The sequence below is a fragment of the Nansenia antarctica genome, assembly GCF_963989245.1.
Source record: "Nansenia antarctica genome assembly, chromosome: 15".
Taxonomy (NCBI): Eukaryota; Metazoa; Chordata; class Actinopteri; order Argentiniformes; family Microstomatidae; genus Nansenia; species Nansenia antarctica.
This window is the reverse complement of record NC_137685.1, coordinates 12,310,559-12,331,865: the sequence shown is the minus strand read 5'-3', so window position 1 is coordinate 12,331,865 and position 21,307 is coordinate 12,310,559. Positions and strand designations below refer to the sequence as shown.

The 21,307-nt window shown below is 43.8% G+C and overlaps 1 protein-coding gene across 1 annotated transcript; it reads right to left on the bottom strand.

Moving 5' to 3' along the window:
- Positions 1-1,899: 1,899 nt before the first annotated feature.
- LOC308171127 (inverted formin-2-like) lies at positions 1,900-21,058 on the bottom strand (the record flags this gene model as incomplete). The annotated part of the gene is made up of 3 exons (XM_080545996.1): positions 1,900-2,075; positions 18,589-20,253; positions 20,848-21,058. 3 exons carry the CDS (start codon positions 21,056-21,058, stop codon positions 1,900-1,902), a joined length of 2,052 nt encoding a protein of 683 aa, XP_080402122.1.
- Between the last annotated feature and the right edge of the window lie 249 nt (positions 21,059-21,307).

Here is a 21,307-nt window from a genome sequence, read left to right as displayed (position 1 = left end):
ACTTGGAAGGCTTCAGATAATTTGTTCAGTTTGACTGTGGATTTGTTCATACTTGGAAGGCTTCAGATAATTTGTTCAGTTTGACTGTGGATTTGTAATCCATGGTGACTGCATGTGCTTTCCTCTTGAAGGTATATTCTGTCACCTTTTTCCCTACCATGTCCTTTAAATGAAGGCTGTTCATAATCGTGGTGTAATCTTTCCAAAGTTACGTGGAGTTTTTCAAAATGTAGAAAGTCCTCCACATTCTCTTTGCAGACCGAAGCTATAAACGCCTCTCGCTTCGACATTGTTATCAAATGCCGTGAGATAGATAGCTATGTTGTGAGATTTAAGACCCTTCTACCAACCTCCTTTGAATGGTCCACATTCACCGTATTATGGGCTGTCACACCAGTGATTAGGTGTTGAAGGTGTTCATACCCGGCAACAGATTTTGTGACTCCAACAATCAAGTATCATCAAGTATTTCGATGTCTGCCTATGTCTGTTTATTTAGTGTCTGCGTTGTCTCTTTCCTGTGTTGATGCAGAACGGTCCTTGTGCTGTTCACTAGTTTCATAGTTTACCCCTGTCACTTCTTTCATTGCATTGTTGATTTCAGATGTTGCAGGGTTGGAAAGAACCCACATCCACTAGAACCAAACGTTGTGTTTCATACTTCGCATGAGGGCTTGTTCTATTACAAGGTCGGGGGATAGTCCAGCCTAGTATTAATTTGACATATGAACAACTTGCAGACCATCTTCCAGAAATCTTTTGTTAACTTGGGGATGTGTGTCTTCTATTTGGCGCATTTTCTGGAGGTATGGAAAATATCTGAATATTCATTTATGTAAAATAAATAAGGAACACTAGTATTTTGTCAATAATAATATCTGTTAAACAATAAATAACCAATGATGTCATCAAATACATGTTTGTAATACCATCAAAGATCTAGAAAAAGTTAAGAGACATTTGGAAAAGCTATCAATCGTTCACATTCAAATCAACGACGAAGAGAATTGTATTTGGCCCACATTTTCGCTGTGTATTCAAGTTACAGTTAGCAGGTGCGGGTATAGAATTATAGGATTATTGTATATTTCACATACAAGCTATGTCCGGAGGCAGCCGGAATGAATGGCATCATGTCTGTCAGGGTATCAAGGTGCTGATCCCAATTTCCAGTTTTCTCCAATCTGATGAATGCACGGACTAGGTCAATCATCTCCATGTACTGTGGCCAGAGTGCTGCTGTCCGGTCATCTACCAAGGTTGTCTTCTCTGCCTCCAAGCGCTGAGTTATGATCTGGAGTAATTCACTTGCATTTGTCCCGGTTATGGTGGCAGCCATAACACTGTCATACAGATCTGAGGCTTCTGCTAGTTCCTCTGGTACTTTAGCATGGTCTGTGGATTCTCCATCTGGCTGATCAGAAACTGGTTAATCTGGAGCTGTTTTACTTGTGTGTCCTCGCTGTCATCAGCAACGGCACCATCTTCAGTCAACTCTGACACATCCTCTGAGTCTACAGCATAGTTTACTGGGACAGGCAGTTTGACTTGAAAAGTTTTCGCTGCCAGTAGGGTGTTCAGTGCTCTATCAACCAGGTATGGCCCTGCCAACAAGCCAGAGCCTGACATCAAATGACCAACTGCGCCAAGGAATCTCATGAGCACATGGAACCCATTAAATCGAAGAATTCATTCATTCATTTTTACTTTTACATTTATACTTTTATTTTAACTGAACACTACTTTTCGTTGAAGTTGTTAACTTTGTTTGTGGAGAAGATCCATGCTTCACAACTGTAGTGCTTTTCACCTGTCAGCAACCAAAAGAAAATCTTTAAATAAAGATACGTTTTTGATATACAATTCATCCTACTGCCTGTCTGCCTGCAATGTGTGCGACTAGAGCTTCACGGATCCTATCTGCAGTGGTAAGTGCAGGGAGGATCCCCTCTGCAGGGTCTTCTTCCTCAGGCTGGGCAGGTGTGTGGTCATCTGCAGGCTGCTCGGGTGGGTTGTCCTCTCCTGGAGCGTTGGTGTGTAGTCATCTGCAGGCTGCTCGGGTGGGTTGTCCTCTCCTGGAGCGTTGGTGTGTAGTCGAGCTTCTGTATCTCATAAAAGTTGTGCAAAACAATGCAGGCTGCTACTATGTATTTCACATGTTCTGTTTGTGAGTCATTCCTCTTCATAATGGAACGCCACCGTCCTTTTAAGCGCCCAAAAGCATGCTCAACATGAATGCGAGCACTGCTCAAGCATTCGTTGAACTGTTTTTGAGGTCCCCTTGCTGTGCCATCTGGGTATGGCTTCATGATGTTTGTTGTGAGGCTGTAGGCGGAGTCAGCAAGAATTAGCACTGGTATGTCAACACCTTGTATGTTCTTGGTAAAGGGGGGGAAGAATGTGCCATTATCAAGTTTTTGGCAAAGACGAGAGTTTTCAAAAACAAAAGAATCATGGCACTTTCCTGGCCAGCCAACGTCAAAGTCCATGAACTTGTACTCATGGTCAACCAGCCCCTGCAATTGGACACTGTACCAGCCTTTTCTGTTGTGGTAGTCGGTATGGTAGGCAGATGGTGCTACAATCGGTATGTGTGTACCCTCCAGGGCTCCAGCACACATTGGGAATCCAGTTTTCCTCTCAAATCCTCCAGTGATGGCTTTCACTTCAGGTACAGTTGTAGGTCTTCTAACATACACTCTCTTCAATTTGCAGAGTGCCTGACACACCTCCCAAAAGATGTCGCATGCAGTGCTTTTTCCAATTCCAAACAGGTTGCCCAGGTCGTGGAATTCAACATTGCTTGCAAGCTTGTACAGAGTGACCGCCACTCTTTTTTCCAGGGAGACTGGGCCTTTCATCACCGTGGTTTTGGGGTTGACATACTGGCGAAGCTGGTCACAGAGGTTGAGGAATGTTGTTTGTGGCATTCGGAAGTTACGGTACCACTCAGTGTCATCAAAGTTTTGCAGGACGTCACATTCCCAAAACAGACTTCTCCGCTCCCTTGGTGCGCTGGGGGTGGGACACCAACTGCTCACTGTAATATAGAAGGCAGAGAAAGGTGGTCTTTAAAAAAACAATACAACTGCTGGCCCTAATCGACAGTATTTTTTGTAATACAGTATGGTGCAAACAACATTCTTTTTTGGTGAATTTAGCTTTATTCCAATGTGCGTGCATTGAGCAAAACATTAATAATACAGGGGGGTAATATCAAGGATGTTTTAAATGTAGGGTAAGATGTGTTGGGTTGGGTTAAGACTAGCCCAAGCCGCGACTGGTTTATTACATATAAGCCCAGAGTCACGGCTGGGCTGTCCGAACTGTCCCACAGTTGCAGTGCTACTGATGGGGGTACCCATGGATAACGTTCATATTTGAGATACGACGTAAGGAAACGGGTAAGGATTCCCCTCCCCTCCGATTTGAGCAACATGTGACTATTTCAGTAGCACTGCAGTAGAGAACAGTGGGGCTGTGTTGGCTAACATTATTTGGCTAGCTAGCTATTATTAGCAGTTCATCAACGAGCTTACCGGCAAACGTCATAAGTGTGGCCCATCTCTGCAGCTTGCAAGACCTGGCTCTTCTGATCGATTTGATCACTCTTCTTCTTCTTATTGGTCGTCATGAGGGGATGACAGGCGTAGATAGTGAAGATTCAAGGGAGTCAATAATGTCTTCCACATCCATTGTTTGTGGTCAAAACCTGGAAATTCTAGTGTTAATATCGCGCGCGAAATCATGCAATGCGTACCAAATACTGACATGTCGATCCGGACGTTAATATAATTATCAGAGGACCTCAGGGTTTGCTGAAAAACAGTAGGTAATTCCAGCCGAAATAATTACTGGGGTCCCCGGAGTAAATCACTGATATGGTCGGTCCGGACGGGATAAAAATTACCGAATTACCCCAGGTAAAACATATATTACCGAGGTCCTCAGGTAATTTATATGCCGTCCGGACAGGGCTTTTGTAGGACAACCTACTCTGTATACTTTTACACCTAGATTTCAGGTGGAGAAGTGGCAAACAAGCAACTTCACAATTGATAATCAATCAATAGTAGTGCGTTTGTCGGCTAGCTAGTCCACAGCAATGTCTCACGAATAGAAAATATGATAGCGGAGCTACAAGCTCAACAAAAAAAGGAGAGAAATTAAGAAACTATCAGCATAATACCAAAGCTTACATCCTTCTTCAAAACAAATCAGATGATCCCCAGCCCCAGGAGGATAACGTTAGGCCTACTCCCAACGAGGGGACCGCCGGCACAAGTTCAAAGTTCACCCGCCTCCCCAGAATCGGTGCTAGAAGAAAAAAGACAGCAGACGAATCTAGTACCCCATATCACATCCTCACTGGCAATGAGGCATTTCGTTGTGAGGTGTTTTTTGTAACTATTAACAATCTTGTATGTATGCTGCATCAAAGATGTGATGCCTATCGAGAGACCAGTTACTTGCTACTTCAGCTCTTCCTGACCGACTCTGTGAACCATAGACATTACGGTATTTCATGCAGTTGAAAATCAACCAATCAGCGGTGTTATGATACAGTTGACAGATGACATTTATATACTTCATTATTGTCTAATTATGTATAATGAGTAAACATGTAGCCTACTATCTGTTTATATTTTTTGCTTTATGTCCTGTTTCATTGCAGACAGTCAGCAAGTGAAAAAAAGAGAGCTTTAGCAAAGGCTAGGCTGACAAAATTCAGAGCCAAAATGTACACCCACCCAGAACTACAGGAAGAGTACAGAAGGTTACAGCAAGATAAATTAGCATACAGTAGCCTATGCCCTTGTAGCCAAGTCAATATTGTCTATTATGCTATTTTATTTGTGTTGTGAATTTCCCCAAAATGAGATTGAGATTATTGGTTCCTACCCCGTTAATTACATTGCATACCTTTTTTTGTTTCCCGTGGGGGCGCTATTACGGTGACACGCATGGTCCAGCTCAGAACGCGTTTTACTCTGAGCTGGTGACACAGTCTTTTTCTGCTCTCTCCATCGTTATTTGAGATTTTGGGGTTGAATATGTTTGCGACACACACTGTAACAGAATATAATGTGGATGTTTATGTGTTTGCTAAGCTGTGTAGAAGAAATTGTCTTCTTATATTTTGTTTTGATTAAGATTGAGGAGTGAGACTGGCTACTAGGTTGTATGCTAGCAGCTAGCCACCGTGTGAACGTGAGGGGAGAGGCGCGCGCTGGTCTTGAGAATGTACATTGTGCCAGTTGTAATGGCGATGTTGCCTCGTGATACAGTATAACGTGAGCTTAGAATGAGAATGTTCTATCTCCATTTAGGGTAGTTCAGAGATATTGAGCACCAAAGTTTTTACATTCCATTATGTTCTATGAGATGGAACCTTTGTATTTGATTAATTACTAACTGAAAAATGTCAACATTTTAAAGATAACACCACACAGGCATTAATAAACACCTAATGGATCAGATTATGTAGAAAACTAAATGTTGACCAAAATTGAGATAGATATAATTCTAACGTCACAATATGTTGGTGTTCATCATTGTATTTATTTTTTACAGTATGTGGATGGTGGAAGAGAACTGATGTGACACCTGTTTCTGATGTGTCTATGTTAAAGGGAATAAATCCACTGCTCATCCAACCGGTGTTTCTTCGTGAAAAAGACACAACGCAGAATACTAACCCAGCAGAAAGTAACCTGCTACACCCTCATACAGTGTAGGAAGTCAATACCCTACAGTGTTAGGAAGTCTACACACATTAATACTTTTTACAGTCGCCAAAAGCAAAGCCATATGCAAGCTGTGCGCAGTGGAGGTTACATTTTGTGGAAACACCACACATCTACGGAAACCACTTATTGAGGCATCACCCTGACGTGAAACATGGAAAAGCGGATCCGAAACAAGCCTCAGACATCAGAGCAGTCATACGTCATCTCCCTGTCATCAGGGATTTGGAGTTCTTAATTTCAGGGATTACGTCGCTACGACGGATTTCCGTCAATTTATTCCAAATTGTGACGGATTTATTCCAAGTTGTGACGGATTTTACCTGGTGTAATATGATTTGTAGAGGCATACAATCTATTTTGATGTTGGTATTAGGTATATAAATGATATATAATAGCCTATATAGCCTACATATAGGCCTTTATTGGCTACAACTATGCGACAGTAACAGAGCGGGGTGCACTGACGCTGAACCCCTCATAGTGATAAATAGGTGGACAATGCGTGGTGCTGAAATAGCCGACATGCGGTGTGTGGTTTGAAAAAAGTAACGCCAGCTCAGTAAATCATTCAAACTTAATGTTTACTTATAGGCTATGTGAATGTGACTGCACCACACATGTGAACAGTAACAAAGCAAATGCAGTTTAATTTTATGAAAAACATTGACAACAAAATCGGCGCAAAAAAAAGAAAGCTGAATCCGCTTAGCCTATATGCTCCTGAAACTACAGAGCGAACACGCTAAATTACTAGGGATAATAATTACAATGAGCCATTCATTAAAAATAGAAAAAATAATATTAGGCTATTAAATCTCACTTAATGAGAAAACTGGCATCTCCCATCGGTCACTATTTGTTGGCTATCTGGTGATATGGACGTCTTTGAGTGTCTAGAAAAGCGCTATAAGTCTAATGTATTATTATTTGTTATTATTATGGACGTCACTTTAATCCGGCAGTTCTCAAGGTTTTTATGCATCAATCGATTCCTCTAGTCCGTCTTTATCGCATTCATTGCCGAAAGGACGACTCGCATGTATAGGTGGAAGGGAACATTCATTGTGAGCACGTAAAATGTGAGTCTCACAACGGCTTTGCATTGATGAAACCAGGTAGGATGAACGCATAGTTCGCTGTCCATTCCTCTTTAAATGCCCTGTTTCCACCGTCAACTTTCCTCTTTAGACCTTTGGAGAGTGACATTATGTGTCTCTTGCTAGCTAGCAGGTTAAATGTTTAGCCAACTTCACCCGGCACGCAAACAACCAATCCAATAATAATGTGACCTTGTAAGTCTGGGAGGAGGGGGGAATAATTATCACAATAAAACTATGTTAAATAAGTATTAGAATAAGTTAGGCTGCGCTACATCGTCAGTCCACACATTTATTATTCAAAACTATGGAAAAGGGTGAAACTACGTTTCAACGTTGTTGAGAATCACAACACAAACTCGCTAGTCAAGCCAAAATACTGCAGCGAAATGGATTGGACTGCTACCTAGTTAACTAGAACACTACTTTACATTGTTAGCAGGCTCACAAAACAAGCTGTGTTAGTTGACTAGCGATGTGTCATTGATTTTATACAACACGGAAATGTGTTCACATTTTTCGAAAGAAAAGTCAAAGCATTAGAACATAGAACGGAAAATCGCACGCGCGCTTTGCGCACGGAAAGCCACCGGCCCCGATTTGGCCTGAATTTCTTTTTCCGTTAGGAGATTATTTTTTTTGCTTTAATCCCTGTCATTTGATTTGCCGTGTAAATCCCCAGACTGCCCAAATCCGATGGCCAGTCAGGCAAACAATTATATAGTATCGTTGCCGATCAATGATCGACGTCGTTATATGGAGAACATTTATGAAATAGGCAATGAATGTGTGTCCTTTCAGTCTGCCTCCATCCATGTGGATGAACCACCCGACCTAAAGGCCTGAGGTGTTGTAGGAGGTATGAATATGATTTAGGGGGTATTTAGTATAACAGGCTAATGGGTTTATTGTGAGTTTACTTTGATTGTTTGTTTATTGCCTAGATCACCGTATTGAGAAGTCATATGGTTATGGGGGGTGATATTGCAAGGTAATTTAATCACCTGCGCACCTTGCATGGCGGTAGTGGAGAGAGAGGGGAACGATGTATTTTTGTTGACCGCATTATACGCATATTCTATACGCATAGTTTGTTATTTTTCTGGTTTTGATCGCTTATGGATTATTTTTGTACGTCGCCAAGTTTGATTGTTCTATTCAATAAATGCTCTAAAACGTACTTTTCATCTCAGCGGATTGTTTGGCGCGTCATACAATTACTAGCGACTTTTTTTATTAGCGACTTTTTACTTTTGGCTCTATCTATCTATCTCGCTACAGGTGTCATATAACCCTAACCAATATCCTGTCATATAAAAGTACCTTATTGAATCTCCAGGTAATGTATTTCTGACATCCATCACTTTTGCTGTCGTTAAGATACTTTATTTTTCTGTTTTGGTAGTCTGTCCAATGTGACAATTGCCCTCCTCCACCGGCCCTAGTTTTGGATCGAGCTTGCTGTTCATTATTTTCATGATAAAACGTCATAACATCTTCATATACACCAGGGGTATTCAATTACAAATTCAGTTGGGCCAGATTTGAAAACCAAGAAATGTTGCTGGGCCAGACATTTTCAGCGGCCAGTAGCCTAGGCACCAGGTAATGACACATTTCAAACCAACACAAATGAATGTAGGCCTAATGAAATACAAGCAGTTTATTTATAGTTTTCCTTTTAAATTAGGTAACATCTGACACAGGCACGTCAAAAGTCATCTCAAAGTGCATAAGAAAAGTGTACAGTAGTATACCAATAAAAAAATATCCTTTTGTAAAATATAAATGTTGGTCATAGCTGACCCAGGCACATCACAAAGTGCTTTTTACTGAATGAAAATAACCATCAACGCCTTGAGTGCACAATTTAACAAGTTACAATTACAGTTAAACAATAAAATTGAATCTAATCTAATCTAATCTTACCCTGCTGACTTTCTTAGTGTGAGAAGTGACATGTTTTATTCTGAACAAGAGCAGTGACATTTGGCTCATAAGATGTCAATGCAATCCGAAGGCATTGGTGAGTACTGTCAGTCAGGGAACAACGAGAGCTGCTTTTTATTGTGTTCATGTGTGAAAAGCTTGATTCACAGGTGTATGTTGATCCAAACATACTGAGCACATGGATTGCTACTTTCTTAACGTTAGGGAACTGGTGCACGTTGACATCACTCCAAAACTTCGCAGGTCCATTAGTGCGAAGCTCCTGTGCCATGGTTACGGATGACTGCATGTCAACAAGTTCGAGTATGAATTTCCCCTCGTCGATGGAAGGCACCACTCCCTTTCCTCTGGTGGATAAGTCCCCTTCTCCAATCATACTGGGAGGCACTCCAGTCACCACAGTGGAGTCATGCCGCTTCCTTGGGGTGACAGTCTCTCGGGACTTGAAGTGGGGGCCCCACATCGACGCCCTCACAAAAAAGGCCCAGAAGAGACTGTTTTTCCTGAGGCAGCTCAGGAAATTCCACCTTCCTAAGACCACGCTGGTGAACTTCTACACGGCCATCATTGAGTCCATCGTCACCTCCGCCATCATCATCTGGTTCCCCGCTGCAGCGGCCAAGGACAAGGCCAAGCTGCAGCGGGTGATACGCTCGGCGGTGAGGGTGATTGGCTGCCCTTTGCCCCCCCTTGAGGCCCTGTTTAAAAGTAGGGCTTTGGGGAGGGCCAGGAAGATCATGGCTGACCCCGCACACCCAGGACACGGTCTCTTCGCCCCGCTCCCCTCAGGCAGGAGGGTGCGGTCCATAAATACTGTGAAGGTCCGACATACAAACAGCTTTTTCCCCACAGCCATCCGGCTCCTAAATGCCGCTGCCCCCCCCTCCCCCCCCCCCCCCCCCCCCCTGACCTGACCCCTATCTATCTACCCTCCCTCCACCCCCACCCAGAGAGCTTTGCACTGTCTGGATATGGATTCTTAATAGGACTAGATGTTAAAATCCCTAAATAATTAGCACAACAATTGACTGAGTGGAGTTGGAGATGTCCTCTTGGGTGGAGTGGAATTTGGCAATGATCACGTGGTGCCACTAGTACGACACATCTTCAGTTGTGGTCCCCGACCTCATTGGGTGTTTCGGCCATTTATCACAAGGAACCCTCTGCCGAGGTCTGGGACCGCCCTCTACCGAGGACTGGGACCGTCAGTTCTACGATGAAGACACGCCGGCAGGTATTGGACCAGAGGACTAGGTCTGGGCGCAGGTTGGTCGCTGCAATTTCGGGTGGGAAGGTGAGCCTCTGGCTGAGGTCTACCCGCATTTCCCAATCCCGGGCTGCGTTCAGTGGGCCTGAGTCTGGAGGTGATGGCTTGGTCCGCTGTTTCTCCCCTTCCCGGATGAAGATTGTTTTCCGTGGAAAGGTAGTCTGGGCATTTAGAGGCATGGCGTTGGTGGTTACCCTCTTGTGCTCAAGTTCGGCAGCCAAGCACTTTAGCACTTGGTTGTGGCGCCAGGTGTATCTTCCTTGAGTCCTTGATCACTTGAACACTTGATCTCTGCACTTTATATTTATATTAATTATGACTTGCACTTTGATGTTGGTTTGCACTGTCTTGTCCTGTCTTGCACCTGTCCTTCTGTAAACCGTGCTCCATGGTACCAAACCAAATTCCTAACATGTTTACATGTCATGGCAATAAAAGTCTTCTGATTCTGATTCTGATTCTGGGTTCTATTGCAGCAGTGAACGGGTCTCTGGCAAAGCCCATCACCTTGATTGGCTACGAGTAGTTGACAGAGTGCAGCAGCTTGCACTGGGCCTGGTCTTCAAGATACGCTACACCACAAAGACACCCAAGTACCTGTCAACATACTTCCAAAAAGTGAACAACGTCCACACATACAATACCAGAGGAAGCTCCACGAACCACGTTCAACCGCGTTGCACCACAAACAAGGGGTTAAACTCGTTTGCAAACTATGCAGTAAAAATGTGGAACGCCCTTCCTATAATCTTAAAGGAGTGCAAAACACTGCCCACCTTCAAAACCACTCTCAAAAAACATTTACAGGAGGCTGCAATCCGTAACTGGACCCTCTAAATCAAAAATCAGATTAAAAGACCCGAACTACCCACTGTACATACTTTGTGTTTTGTCCCCCGCCCCCACCTGTGGTGTATGTCCCCACCTGTCCTACCCGCTGTACATACCTTATGTTTTGTTGTATTGTTCTTCCCATGATGGATGTATGTTTATCTTGTAGATAGTACTAGTTATTTGTCTGTATTATCTTGTAGATAGTACTAGTTTTTTTTGGTCTGTCTTACATGTAACGATGAATTGAGAATCAAGGACCCCAATTGAAATAAGCCAGTGGCTTTCTTGGGTTTTTATCCTGTTAGTTGACCTTGTATGTAATATGTACTTTCATGTACCTACTTCTACAAATCTTCTAATAAAGTTTTCAATCAATCAAAAAAAAACTCTGCGGGCAGAGCAAGTCCATCCAGTCGACCAGCAAAGTTCTCTTTCAACCTCGCAATGAAATCAGTCATCACATCTGTGATGTGTGCCGGGGATGAGACGCATTTGCGGAGCGTCGGAAAATGCAGCATTCTGCCGGTGCAGAAGTCGGCCGCGAAAAGGTCCAGTTTGATTTGAAACGCGCGCGTCTGTTCCACAAGATAAATCACAGTTTTGTCTCTGCCTTGTAGCCCCACATTTAGGTCATTCAGGTGTTGTTTGAATATGTCGCTCAGAAAGCAGACATCAGCCATGAAGTTGTCGTCCAGTATGCGATTCAAGTGTGTTTCTGCCTTCGTTTGCTTGCTGCTGCGGAGGAAAGTTGTAATCTCCTCTCTGAGATCACAGAAACACTCCAGTGCCTTGCCTTTGGACAGCCACCTGACGTCGTTATGCAAAAGCAGATCGTGGTGCTCAGCAGACATTTCTGACAAGCAGCTTGCGGAATAAGTTAATAATAATAATAATGTTGGAGGCTCGAAGTGGAGCGAATAAAATTAATTGTAGCCATCACGTTGTCCATTGTTATTTTAAGCTCCCCGCTTAGTTTGTTTAGAGTGTTATATTCACGTTCTGTAGGCTACAGTAGACATTTCTGCATGAATTTCTGAACACTTGCGAAATACGTTTTTCTCTGCTTTTATGGCTGGGCCAATCGGGGGTCACGTCTGGGCCGCATGCGGCCCCCGGGCCGCTAATTGAATAGGCCTGATATACACCATACAGGATAAATACTGATTAACAGTAGGCTACTTTGGCAAATGCCCATTGAACAGATTTATTTATTATCCTATCTTAAGAAAACTAATGTAACACTCATCTGGGGATTTACACGGCAAATCAACTGAAGAACTACAAATGCCTGATGACAGGGAGATGACGTATGACTGCTCTGATGAATCAACCCCTATTTCATTCATTTTCTCTATATAACGACGTCGATCATTGATCGGCAATGACACTATATAATAGTTTGCCTAACTGGCCATCGGATTTGTGCTCCTAATATCTAAAAAGCACTACGGTTTTCTTATTTTATCTGATTAAAGTAGCAAAGAACAGAAATTCCCATTGACCGCCAGTCAAACTTCTACTCTTCTATCACCCAAAAAGGGGCGTGGACATTACGGGAGGGGAAAGTACCCGGATGCGTTGCTCTGATGAATACCTACATTGAGAAGTTGGTGGAGCTCACACAGGAACACCTCTCAAACTTCTCCAGGCACATTTACAATATCAAGCACCAGTTTGAAAGACTGAGGAGTTTGAGAGAAACCCTGACCCAGAATGACGTAGTTATTCACGTAGACCACATGTGTCAAAGTCAAGGCCCGCGGACCAGATCAGGCCCGTGAATGAGTTCTCTCTCGCCCGCGGGATGATATTTAATTACTATTAAAACCGGCCCGCAGCATTCTGTGCCCGCAGCACCATAATACTACAAGTCCCAAGATGCACTGCGAGTGCATTGGCGCGTACCGAGTGCCCGCTAGCGAGCGCGACCCCGCGTCTTCTCTTCACGTCAGTACTAGTCATGAGCAGTAGCAGCACAGTCACAATGGAGGCCTAAACATCGCCGTCAATTCCCGAGTACACAGTTTGCTGACAAACCGCCGAATTCAGGCGGAGATTTTCAGACTTTGAAGCCCAAAAAAGCAGGCTTCAACTGCTCAGCAATCCATTTGCAGTTGACGTGGAAAGTGCATCAGCAAATCTCCAAATGGAGCTGTAATGACACACTGAAGGCAAAATGGCGTCCGTGGCGCTGCTGAGTTTGCTCGTTTCATCCCCGACACAATGCCTGAGCTGCGCACCCAAGTTGCTCGCACGCTGTCTATGTTTGGCAGCACATACGTGTGTGAACTACTGTTTTCGTTGATGAAACTAAACAAAATATCACATAGCATCTTGGGCATGTGCATCTTACTGATGAACACCTGAACTCCAGCCTGAGGATTTACTCAGCTCAGAGCCTGACCCCAAACATTAATGAACTTGTACTCAAGATGAGACACCAAGTATCGGGCTCAGCCTCAGACAAGTGAGCAGAAAGGACTTGGACTTGATATTTCTTTGACGGGATTTTTTTTTTCTCCAGTTGAATGGACCCAGGGAAATGTTGCCTAAGAAATTAATGCAACTGTTTTGCACTTTTGCACGTTTGGACTAACTTTTCTAATTTTATTATAAAAGACAGTCATTGGTGAGGATCAGAGCAGCAAACTGATTTGTTTTTTAATGCATGCTGTTTCATTTTTGCATTTATCTTGCCATTGAGCTTTGAATGAAAATTACATTTTGCTGTTTACCTGTTAAAAAAAAGAAGAGAAAAAAAACGTTTTCAATTTATTACTGAAAGAGCCTTGAGAAAATATTGCAACTGATTTTATTTATGTTTTACTTAATTTAATTTAATGATTAATGTTAAGTGCAATATAGGCTGTGTTATTGGTATTGGTTCAATATGTGCAATAATTGCGAGTTTTAATAGACATTGAACCAGCCCGGCCCTCCACTTGTAACAATTTTTTATTTTGGCCCCCTGTGTATTTGAATTTGACATGACTGACGTAGACTATAGTGAGAACTATTCTTGTAAATATAGCAGAGAGATTAAAGAAACTCACTTTGGAGGTGGCAACCAGCAGGTAACCCTCCATACTGGACTGGTGTCATCTATCACAGTGGGGGCAGGGTGGAGTCATTTGCATCGCTTTCAGCCTGTCTTCAACACGACGCCACAGCCACATGGGCTCACCTTTACCCATGACCATGAGGCTTTGCGGCTGCTGCACCTAAACTTTGGAACAGCCTCCCCCTCCACGTACGGGCCGCTCAGACCCTGGAGATTTTTAAATCCCTCCTTAAAACACACCTGGCTCAAAACAAAGGGTGGCCGTGCTTTTACTGTTGGAGCTCCAACATTATGGAATCGCCTCCCCCTCACTGTCAGGTTAGCTGGGTCTGTACCACTTTTTAAAAAACGTTTAAAAACCCACTTATATAGGATGGCATTTTTATACATTGTTTTCTCTTTTTACTTCTGATATTTGCATTGATTTTATCATTCGTTCATTTTATCATTTGTTTTATTGCTTGTGTGAAATGCTTGTTTACTTTTTTATGAATTACGCTGGCTGTTTATTTGCTGTGTTATGCAATATTCTACCTAATGTTCTGTGAAGCACTTTGTGACTGCTGTCTTAATAAGTGCTATACAAATAAATAAAAGTAAAGTAAAGTACGGGATGTCTCTTTCTGGCACCATCATGAGGGACTGCGTTCCATATTGCTTTTGCAATTTGGGGTTTGTTCACTGGGAGAAACACTGTTTTTGAGCAGAGCGCAGGTGGATACCCACAGAGTTCATACTTGGAAGTCTTCAGATAATTTGTTCAGTTTGACTGTGGATTTGTAATCCATGGTGACTGCATGTGCTTTCCTCTTGAAGGTATATTCTGTCACCTTTTTCCCTACCATGTCCTTTAAATGAAGGCTGTTCATAATCGTGGTGTAATCTTTCCAAAGTTAGAACTTACGTGGAGTTTTTCGAAATGTAGAAAGTCCTCCACATTCTCTTTGCAGACCGAAGCTATAAACGCCTCTCGCTTCGACATTGTTATCAAATGCCGTGAGATAGATAGCTATGTTGTGAGATTTAAGACCCTTCTACCAACCTCTTTTGAATGGTCCACATTCACCGTATTATGGGCTGTCACACCAGTGATTAGGTGTTGAAGGTGTTCATACCCGGCAACAGATTTTGTGACTCCAACAATCAAGTATCATCAAGTATTTTGATGTCTGCCTATGTCTGTTTATTTAGTGTCTGCGTTGTCTCTTTCCTGTGTTGATGCAGAACGGTCCTTGTGCTGTTCACTAGTTTAATAGTTTACCCCTGTCACTTCTTTCATTGCATTGTTGATTTCAGATGTTGCAGGGTTGGAAAGAACCCACATCCACTAGAACCAAACGTTGTGTTTCATACTTCGCATGAGGGCTTGTTCTATTACAAGGTCGGGGGATAGTCCAGCCTAGTATTAATTATTAATTATCAAGGTGCTGATCCCAATTTCCAGTTTTCTCCAATCTGATGAATGCACGGACTAGGTCAATCATCTCCATGTACTGTGGCCAGAGTGCTGCTGTCCGGTCATCTACCAAGGTTGTCTTCTCTGCCTCCAAGCGCTGAGCTATGATCTGGAGTAATTCACTTGCTTTGTCCCGGTTATGGTGGCAGCCATAACACTGTCATACAGATCTGAGGCTTCTGCTAGTTCCTCTGGTACTTTGGCATGGTCTGTGGATTCTCCATCTGGCTGATCAGAAACTGGTTAATCTGGAGCTGTTTTACTTGTGTGTCCTCGCTGTCATCAGCAACGGCACCATCTTCAGTCAACTCTGACACATCCTCTGAGTCTACTCTACACCATCATTTTATAGCCTACATACTTTTTTAGATGAGATTTTAGATTAGATTCAGACAACGAAATGCAGTAAAAAGTGTGTCTGAAGAGGGATTTGAACCATCGTCTTAAAATGATGATTTAATACTATGGCAGCGGTCAAAACCACTATGTCATCGTGACAATATGACTATATGTAGCCTGCTACTGATATAACCACAGTAGTAAATATTCATTCATTAAAATATGAACATTTAACAATAACTGGGGCTAGTATGACCTACGCATTTAATCGGTCAGCAATTTCTTGCCAAACCATTTCCCTCGCCTTGTTAATTGCGGCAGTATTGCACTATTTTACATCTTATTTTTCGTCTTCTGTGAACACTGATGACATAAGCCTGATCCTCGTTCGAGGAATCACCTGAGGCTTGAATCCCATTCACGAGTTGCCTGAACACGGTTTTTATTTTAATCGCTGATATACTAATCAACGTACGTGGAATACCCCCCTGCATTGTTTACTAAGCTGTGTGTATGTACAAGTTTGTATGTTTATTGCCGACACACCGACAGTGAGTTACATGGCATAGCCAAATGTGTTAGTTTGTTAACTATGTAGTAGGTTACATTCCATAGCCAAACATGTTAGTTTGTTAACTATGTAATCACATTCCATAGCCAAACGTGTTAGTTTGTTAACTAGTGTACTGAGTTACATGCTAAGCTGTGTCAGTGTTTACTAGGCTAGCCACACAGGTGTTGGCTTGTTAGCTATCTAGCTTTGTTAGAAGCTTGTTTGTTTGTTTTTTGTTAGTGTGGTTTTGTTTGTTGTGTACGAACGTACACAAGTTATTGTGTGTGTGTCAGGGTTTCCGTTAGAAAAAATTGGTGTCGGTCAACGTGTCCGGGAAGATTTCAATTTACCGGACAAACGTGAGATATTCCGGTCATCATATTAAAATATAATATAGCTGTTTGTCGCGGTGATTACTGTTGTGTAGCCTATATATGCCGTTTAATGTCTATTTCTCATCCGATACGATTAGATGCGAGCTATATAATAAATATAATAATATAGGCTTTCATGATTCGCATGCGCGCTATGCCATATGTCCAGCGCTGAACGCGCGCCACACTGGGAACTGAACAGACTGCATCGATCAATGAACGGACTCCACATTACGTTAACTGAAGTCTGTTAAATTGTTTGGGATTAATGTGAGTTTTCTATTTTCTCTTTCCAGTTTTACCCTTTTTTATCAATAAAACAACGTCATTTCTATAACCAGGTCTCGCTGGTTGGGAAGGCATTTAGTTTAGCTGCCTGTCAAATCATACTTAATCGGACTCGGGAGTATGACAATGAGGAGAACATAACTGTTTATTGAGAAACAATTGATAGGCAGGCTGGGATACGTATATAAAGAAATACCACAATGTCTAGATTTATAACATTTTATTGAAAAGTGCAAGAGGTTACATGTAGGCTTCTGGCGTGACACATAGGCTAGCCTAATTTCCGTTCATATGCCTTTTATCAGATAAAATAAAATAGAATAAAACTTTGAAAATAAATAGGCTGTTAGTGAGGTTATGGGAAAGGACTGTATAAGGTGAATAGTTCAATGAGAGTATGCTCCATTCGCCCCCGGGGCGTCGATCAGGACACACATGACAGGAGATTGACTTTGTGTTCAGGTTTCTTTAGTGGGTTCAGGCAGGGTACAGTTCAGGCATGGGTAGGATGATTGCAAACACTACAATGGGTGTATGTGTGGTTCTTGCAAAACCCGTCGTTGACTCATAATTACAGATTCATAAAAATGAAATAACAATTACAACAACATCTGACAACGGAGTTTCATAAAATAACAGTAGTGTAACTGTTGCCTTACTGTTGATGTCACACCGCTGGCTAACTGACTGGAGTTGTAACATGAGAAACTTGTGGTACTTTCAACTTCTTCTCCGATCTGAATCAATGCGGTCCTGAATGCACTGCGCACTTAAGGTGGCAGGTGATATTACGCACAGCGTAGCTCTTAAGGTGGAAATGATAACCAAATATAATAATCATGAACTTAGAATATTGGAACCTTTCTTTTATTTATTTTTATTTTTTCCAAAGATTTGTTGATGTTTCTTTGTTGTAATTGGCAGGAAGAAGTACTAAAAGCATTAGCACTGGCTTTGAGGTTGGAAGGGTTTGAGACTGGCAATCTCAAAAGTGTTTGGTCCCCCTGGTGGATGTGTGAGAGTATGGCACCGGTAGAGAGGAATACATTAAGGGCCAATCCCGATTCCTTTTTCTACCCCTATGGCTCATTTTCGAGTGTGACTCGATTGGAAGCCAAGGCCTTCGAACAGAGCCACAAGCCATAGGGGTTGAAATCTACCCCTACTCCTTTGCTGCGTCTTTTCTTTGGACTTTGTGTCTCCGTCAACTGTGGCCAAGGTAGGTGCTGACACTGGACACCCATCCACCACCGTTCCATCAGCCCCTCTCTTATCCATCACCTTTGTTTCTGTGTTTCCTTCCCTAGTAGCATCTCCAGTAGAGGATAATTCGTTACGGTTCACATCCTTAACCTCAACCCCGGATTCAGTAGCCATGCCCTCATCTCTCTCTGAAGATCCCTCCTTGAGCAGGGGATCCAATCCAGGATTGAGGGGGGCGATGGTCTCTGATGAATCCAGTTTGAGTCCTGTTGGAAGGCCTGATGTGGACTCCCCTGTGTGTGGCAGTCTGTCCTGCGATCCTTGCTGAATGGTTGATGCCACCTTGTCCACTTCTATGCCATCTTGGGTATCTACGGCTGATGATCGCTCAAGCTTGGCATGTTCAGGCTGGGTGCTATCCCTTTTCTTGTCATTAGAGGGCAGGCTGCCCCTGTCTGCCTGGGCCCTGGTGGTCTTCCTTTGTGCATAGCCCTTCTTGATGTCAGCCAACAGGTGGTCTATGATGCAGCCCTCCTCCTGAACTGGGGGGGCTTTACGAATTATTTTTCCGTTCTCCCCCCTCGGTCTCTTGGCGTCATCCTCCTCTTGCTGTTTCTTCCTCTTCTCTGCCTTGATGGCCTGCTCTCTCCAGGTCTGGTTGTCCTTGATTGCTTTAAGGAAGAGTCCTCTGAAGGTCTTGATGGTGTTGAACAGCTCCTCTAGTGAGAGGCGGGACGTGTCCTCACACAGATACTCTGCTAGCTCTTCCTTCTTCTTTTCGATGGAGGCAAAGAGCTCCTGCAGCTCCTCACAGGCCTCCAGGTTCCCCTTCATAGCAGTGAGATACTGCTGCTTGATATCCTCCTGAGAAGAAGAGGACACTTTTTTCTCAGAACCCTTCAACCGTTTGACCAGTGAGCTCGACTCCGCCTGAATAGAATCCACATTTATTCCAGCAGCCTTTTCACAGATCTCTAGATCATCCGGAAGGTTCAGCAAGTCAGCATGGGTTTTCTCCGCCTCCTCCAGGATGTGATGGAGCAATGTGATACGGGACTTGTTGGCTTTGGTTTCTGTGAGCTTCAGCAAGGTGCTGATCTTGAAGCCATCTGCATTGCCTGTGTGACTCCCATAGTTGAGGAAGTTTCCAATGTCAAGTATGAGCTTGCAGAAACTTGGAAGGCGAGTGCTCTCCATCAAACTCTCACAGGCTGCGTCCAGCAGCTCAGCTTTGGGTTGCAGCATCTTTAACACAGAAGCGGTCTCCTCACAGAGAAGCATGCACTCGATCCTCATGGTGTAGCATGAAACTGATAGGAGCTCGAGGTAGAACCGATCCACACCGGCCAGCTTCTCTATCTCCCCTTGGTATGACTTGAGGTTCTCAATCTCATGTTTCTCCGGCAGTAACGTCTGCATCTGTTTCAGCACCTCGACGTCAAACTTGGAACGGTCCCCATTTTGGATCATAGCTACAACGTCTTTATGTGAGCATCTGAACTGCTTCAAGAATATGTTCAAATTTAGATTTTTCTTGGCATCAATGAAGGATATCTCTTTGGGCTCTCGTTTGACCGTAGTGTTGGTACTTTTGGCCTTTGAGTCAGTCACTGGCAGACAGAAGAGCTCCTCAATGCTGGAGTAGTCAGGTTCCAGGGAATCAGACTGCACTGACGACCACATGGATTGGCTTTCAGACACCACTCTGGAGGGCAGCTTCTGCCAGTTGAGCTTCTTCATGCACAGTGTGGGACAGCGGCTGGCCTTGGGGAGAGGAGCGTAGTAGGATGCCCCCAAGAACTGCACGTTCTGGGGCACAATAATACCTCCTCCAATACCTGGGGGAGGGGGGCCCATACCAGGCAGGGGAGGGGGAGGTAGGGGGCCCATACCAGGCAGGGGAGGGGGAGGTGGGGGGCCCATACCAGGCAGGGGAGGGGGAGGAGGTGGACCTCCCTGCCCCATCCCTGGTAGAGGTGGTGGAGGAGGAGGTGGCATCCCAGGTAAAGGAGGAGGTGGTGGGGGTGCACCAGGGGTGGCGCACCAAAAGTGTGCCAGAAGTGGTGCACCATAAGTGGTGCCTGGCAGGGGTGGGGGTGGGGGAGGAGGAGGGTTTGGGGTAGCAGCAGGAAGTGGAGGGGGAGGAGGGGGAGTTACGGAAGCCATGTCTGATTGGTTGGTTGTGCTGCCGAGCAAGTCTGTCTGGATTGCCCTGTTGGTGGTCTTGGTCTTGGGACTGGCTGAGATCTGTTGTCTCATGGAAGAGAGCAGGCGCTCCATCAAACGTTCAGCGGAGTCCATTTGTGAGTCGTGGGCCAGCAGAGTGGCATGTTCAATATTGGAACCTTTCTAACATAGGATTTAAATGAACTTGCAATGCGCATACGCCTATGCCTTTTCTCAGATAGGGGATAGCCTTAAATAAAATAGCCTAGAGTAAAAACTCTGAAAATAAACAAAAAAATAACAATGGCTGCTCATATCATTCAGCTACTTATTACGTCGCTTTTTGAAAGCATTGAAGCGTGCAGCTGCGGACTTGAAATCAAAGGTGCAAAGTGTCTCTCCGCAACTTGCAATGCGCATTAGCCGTGTGACCTTGCCCTCCCCAAGGCGACTTCGGTGCGCAGTTTTAATTGGGTTCTGCAGAGAGAATCCTCTCTCTGCAGGCACACTGGAGACGGGAATCAAGCAGGCTATGTTGGCCAGTGTGGCCCACTCTGGGTAAATTTCGCTGAAGTCTCGGATGAGGACTTCGCAGGCTGTTGAGAAACGCAAGCCCCCATAACCACGAAGCGCTGTCATGACACCGATGGCATCTCGTTGCACGTTTGTGGCATCGATGACCGGGGCTGTGGCTGGTGCTGAGTCATCATCGCTGGTCATTTCTTGGCGTTCGGCATATTCTTCAAGCGCTGAGAGGACGGAATGAGTGATAATGAATCAGTGATGGCCTGTTTTTTTTTTTATGACAAAATGACATCAAGAGCCAGATTAACTGAAAAGTAGGAAGGTTTAAATGTTATCCTGTTGTTTTCATCATTGTTGTTATTATAGCCTAATAATTATTATTGTTATTATGATGATGATAATTATTATTAGCCTATGATGGGCGGCGGCCATAGTCTACATTTC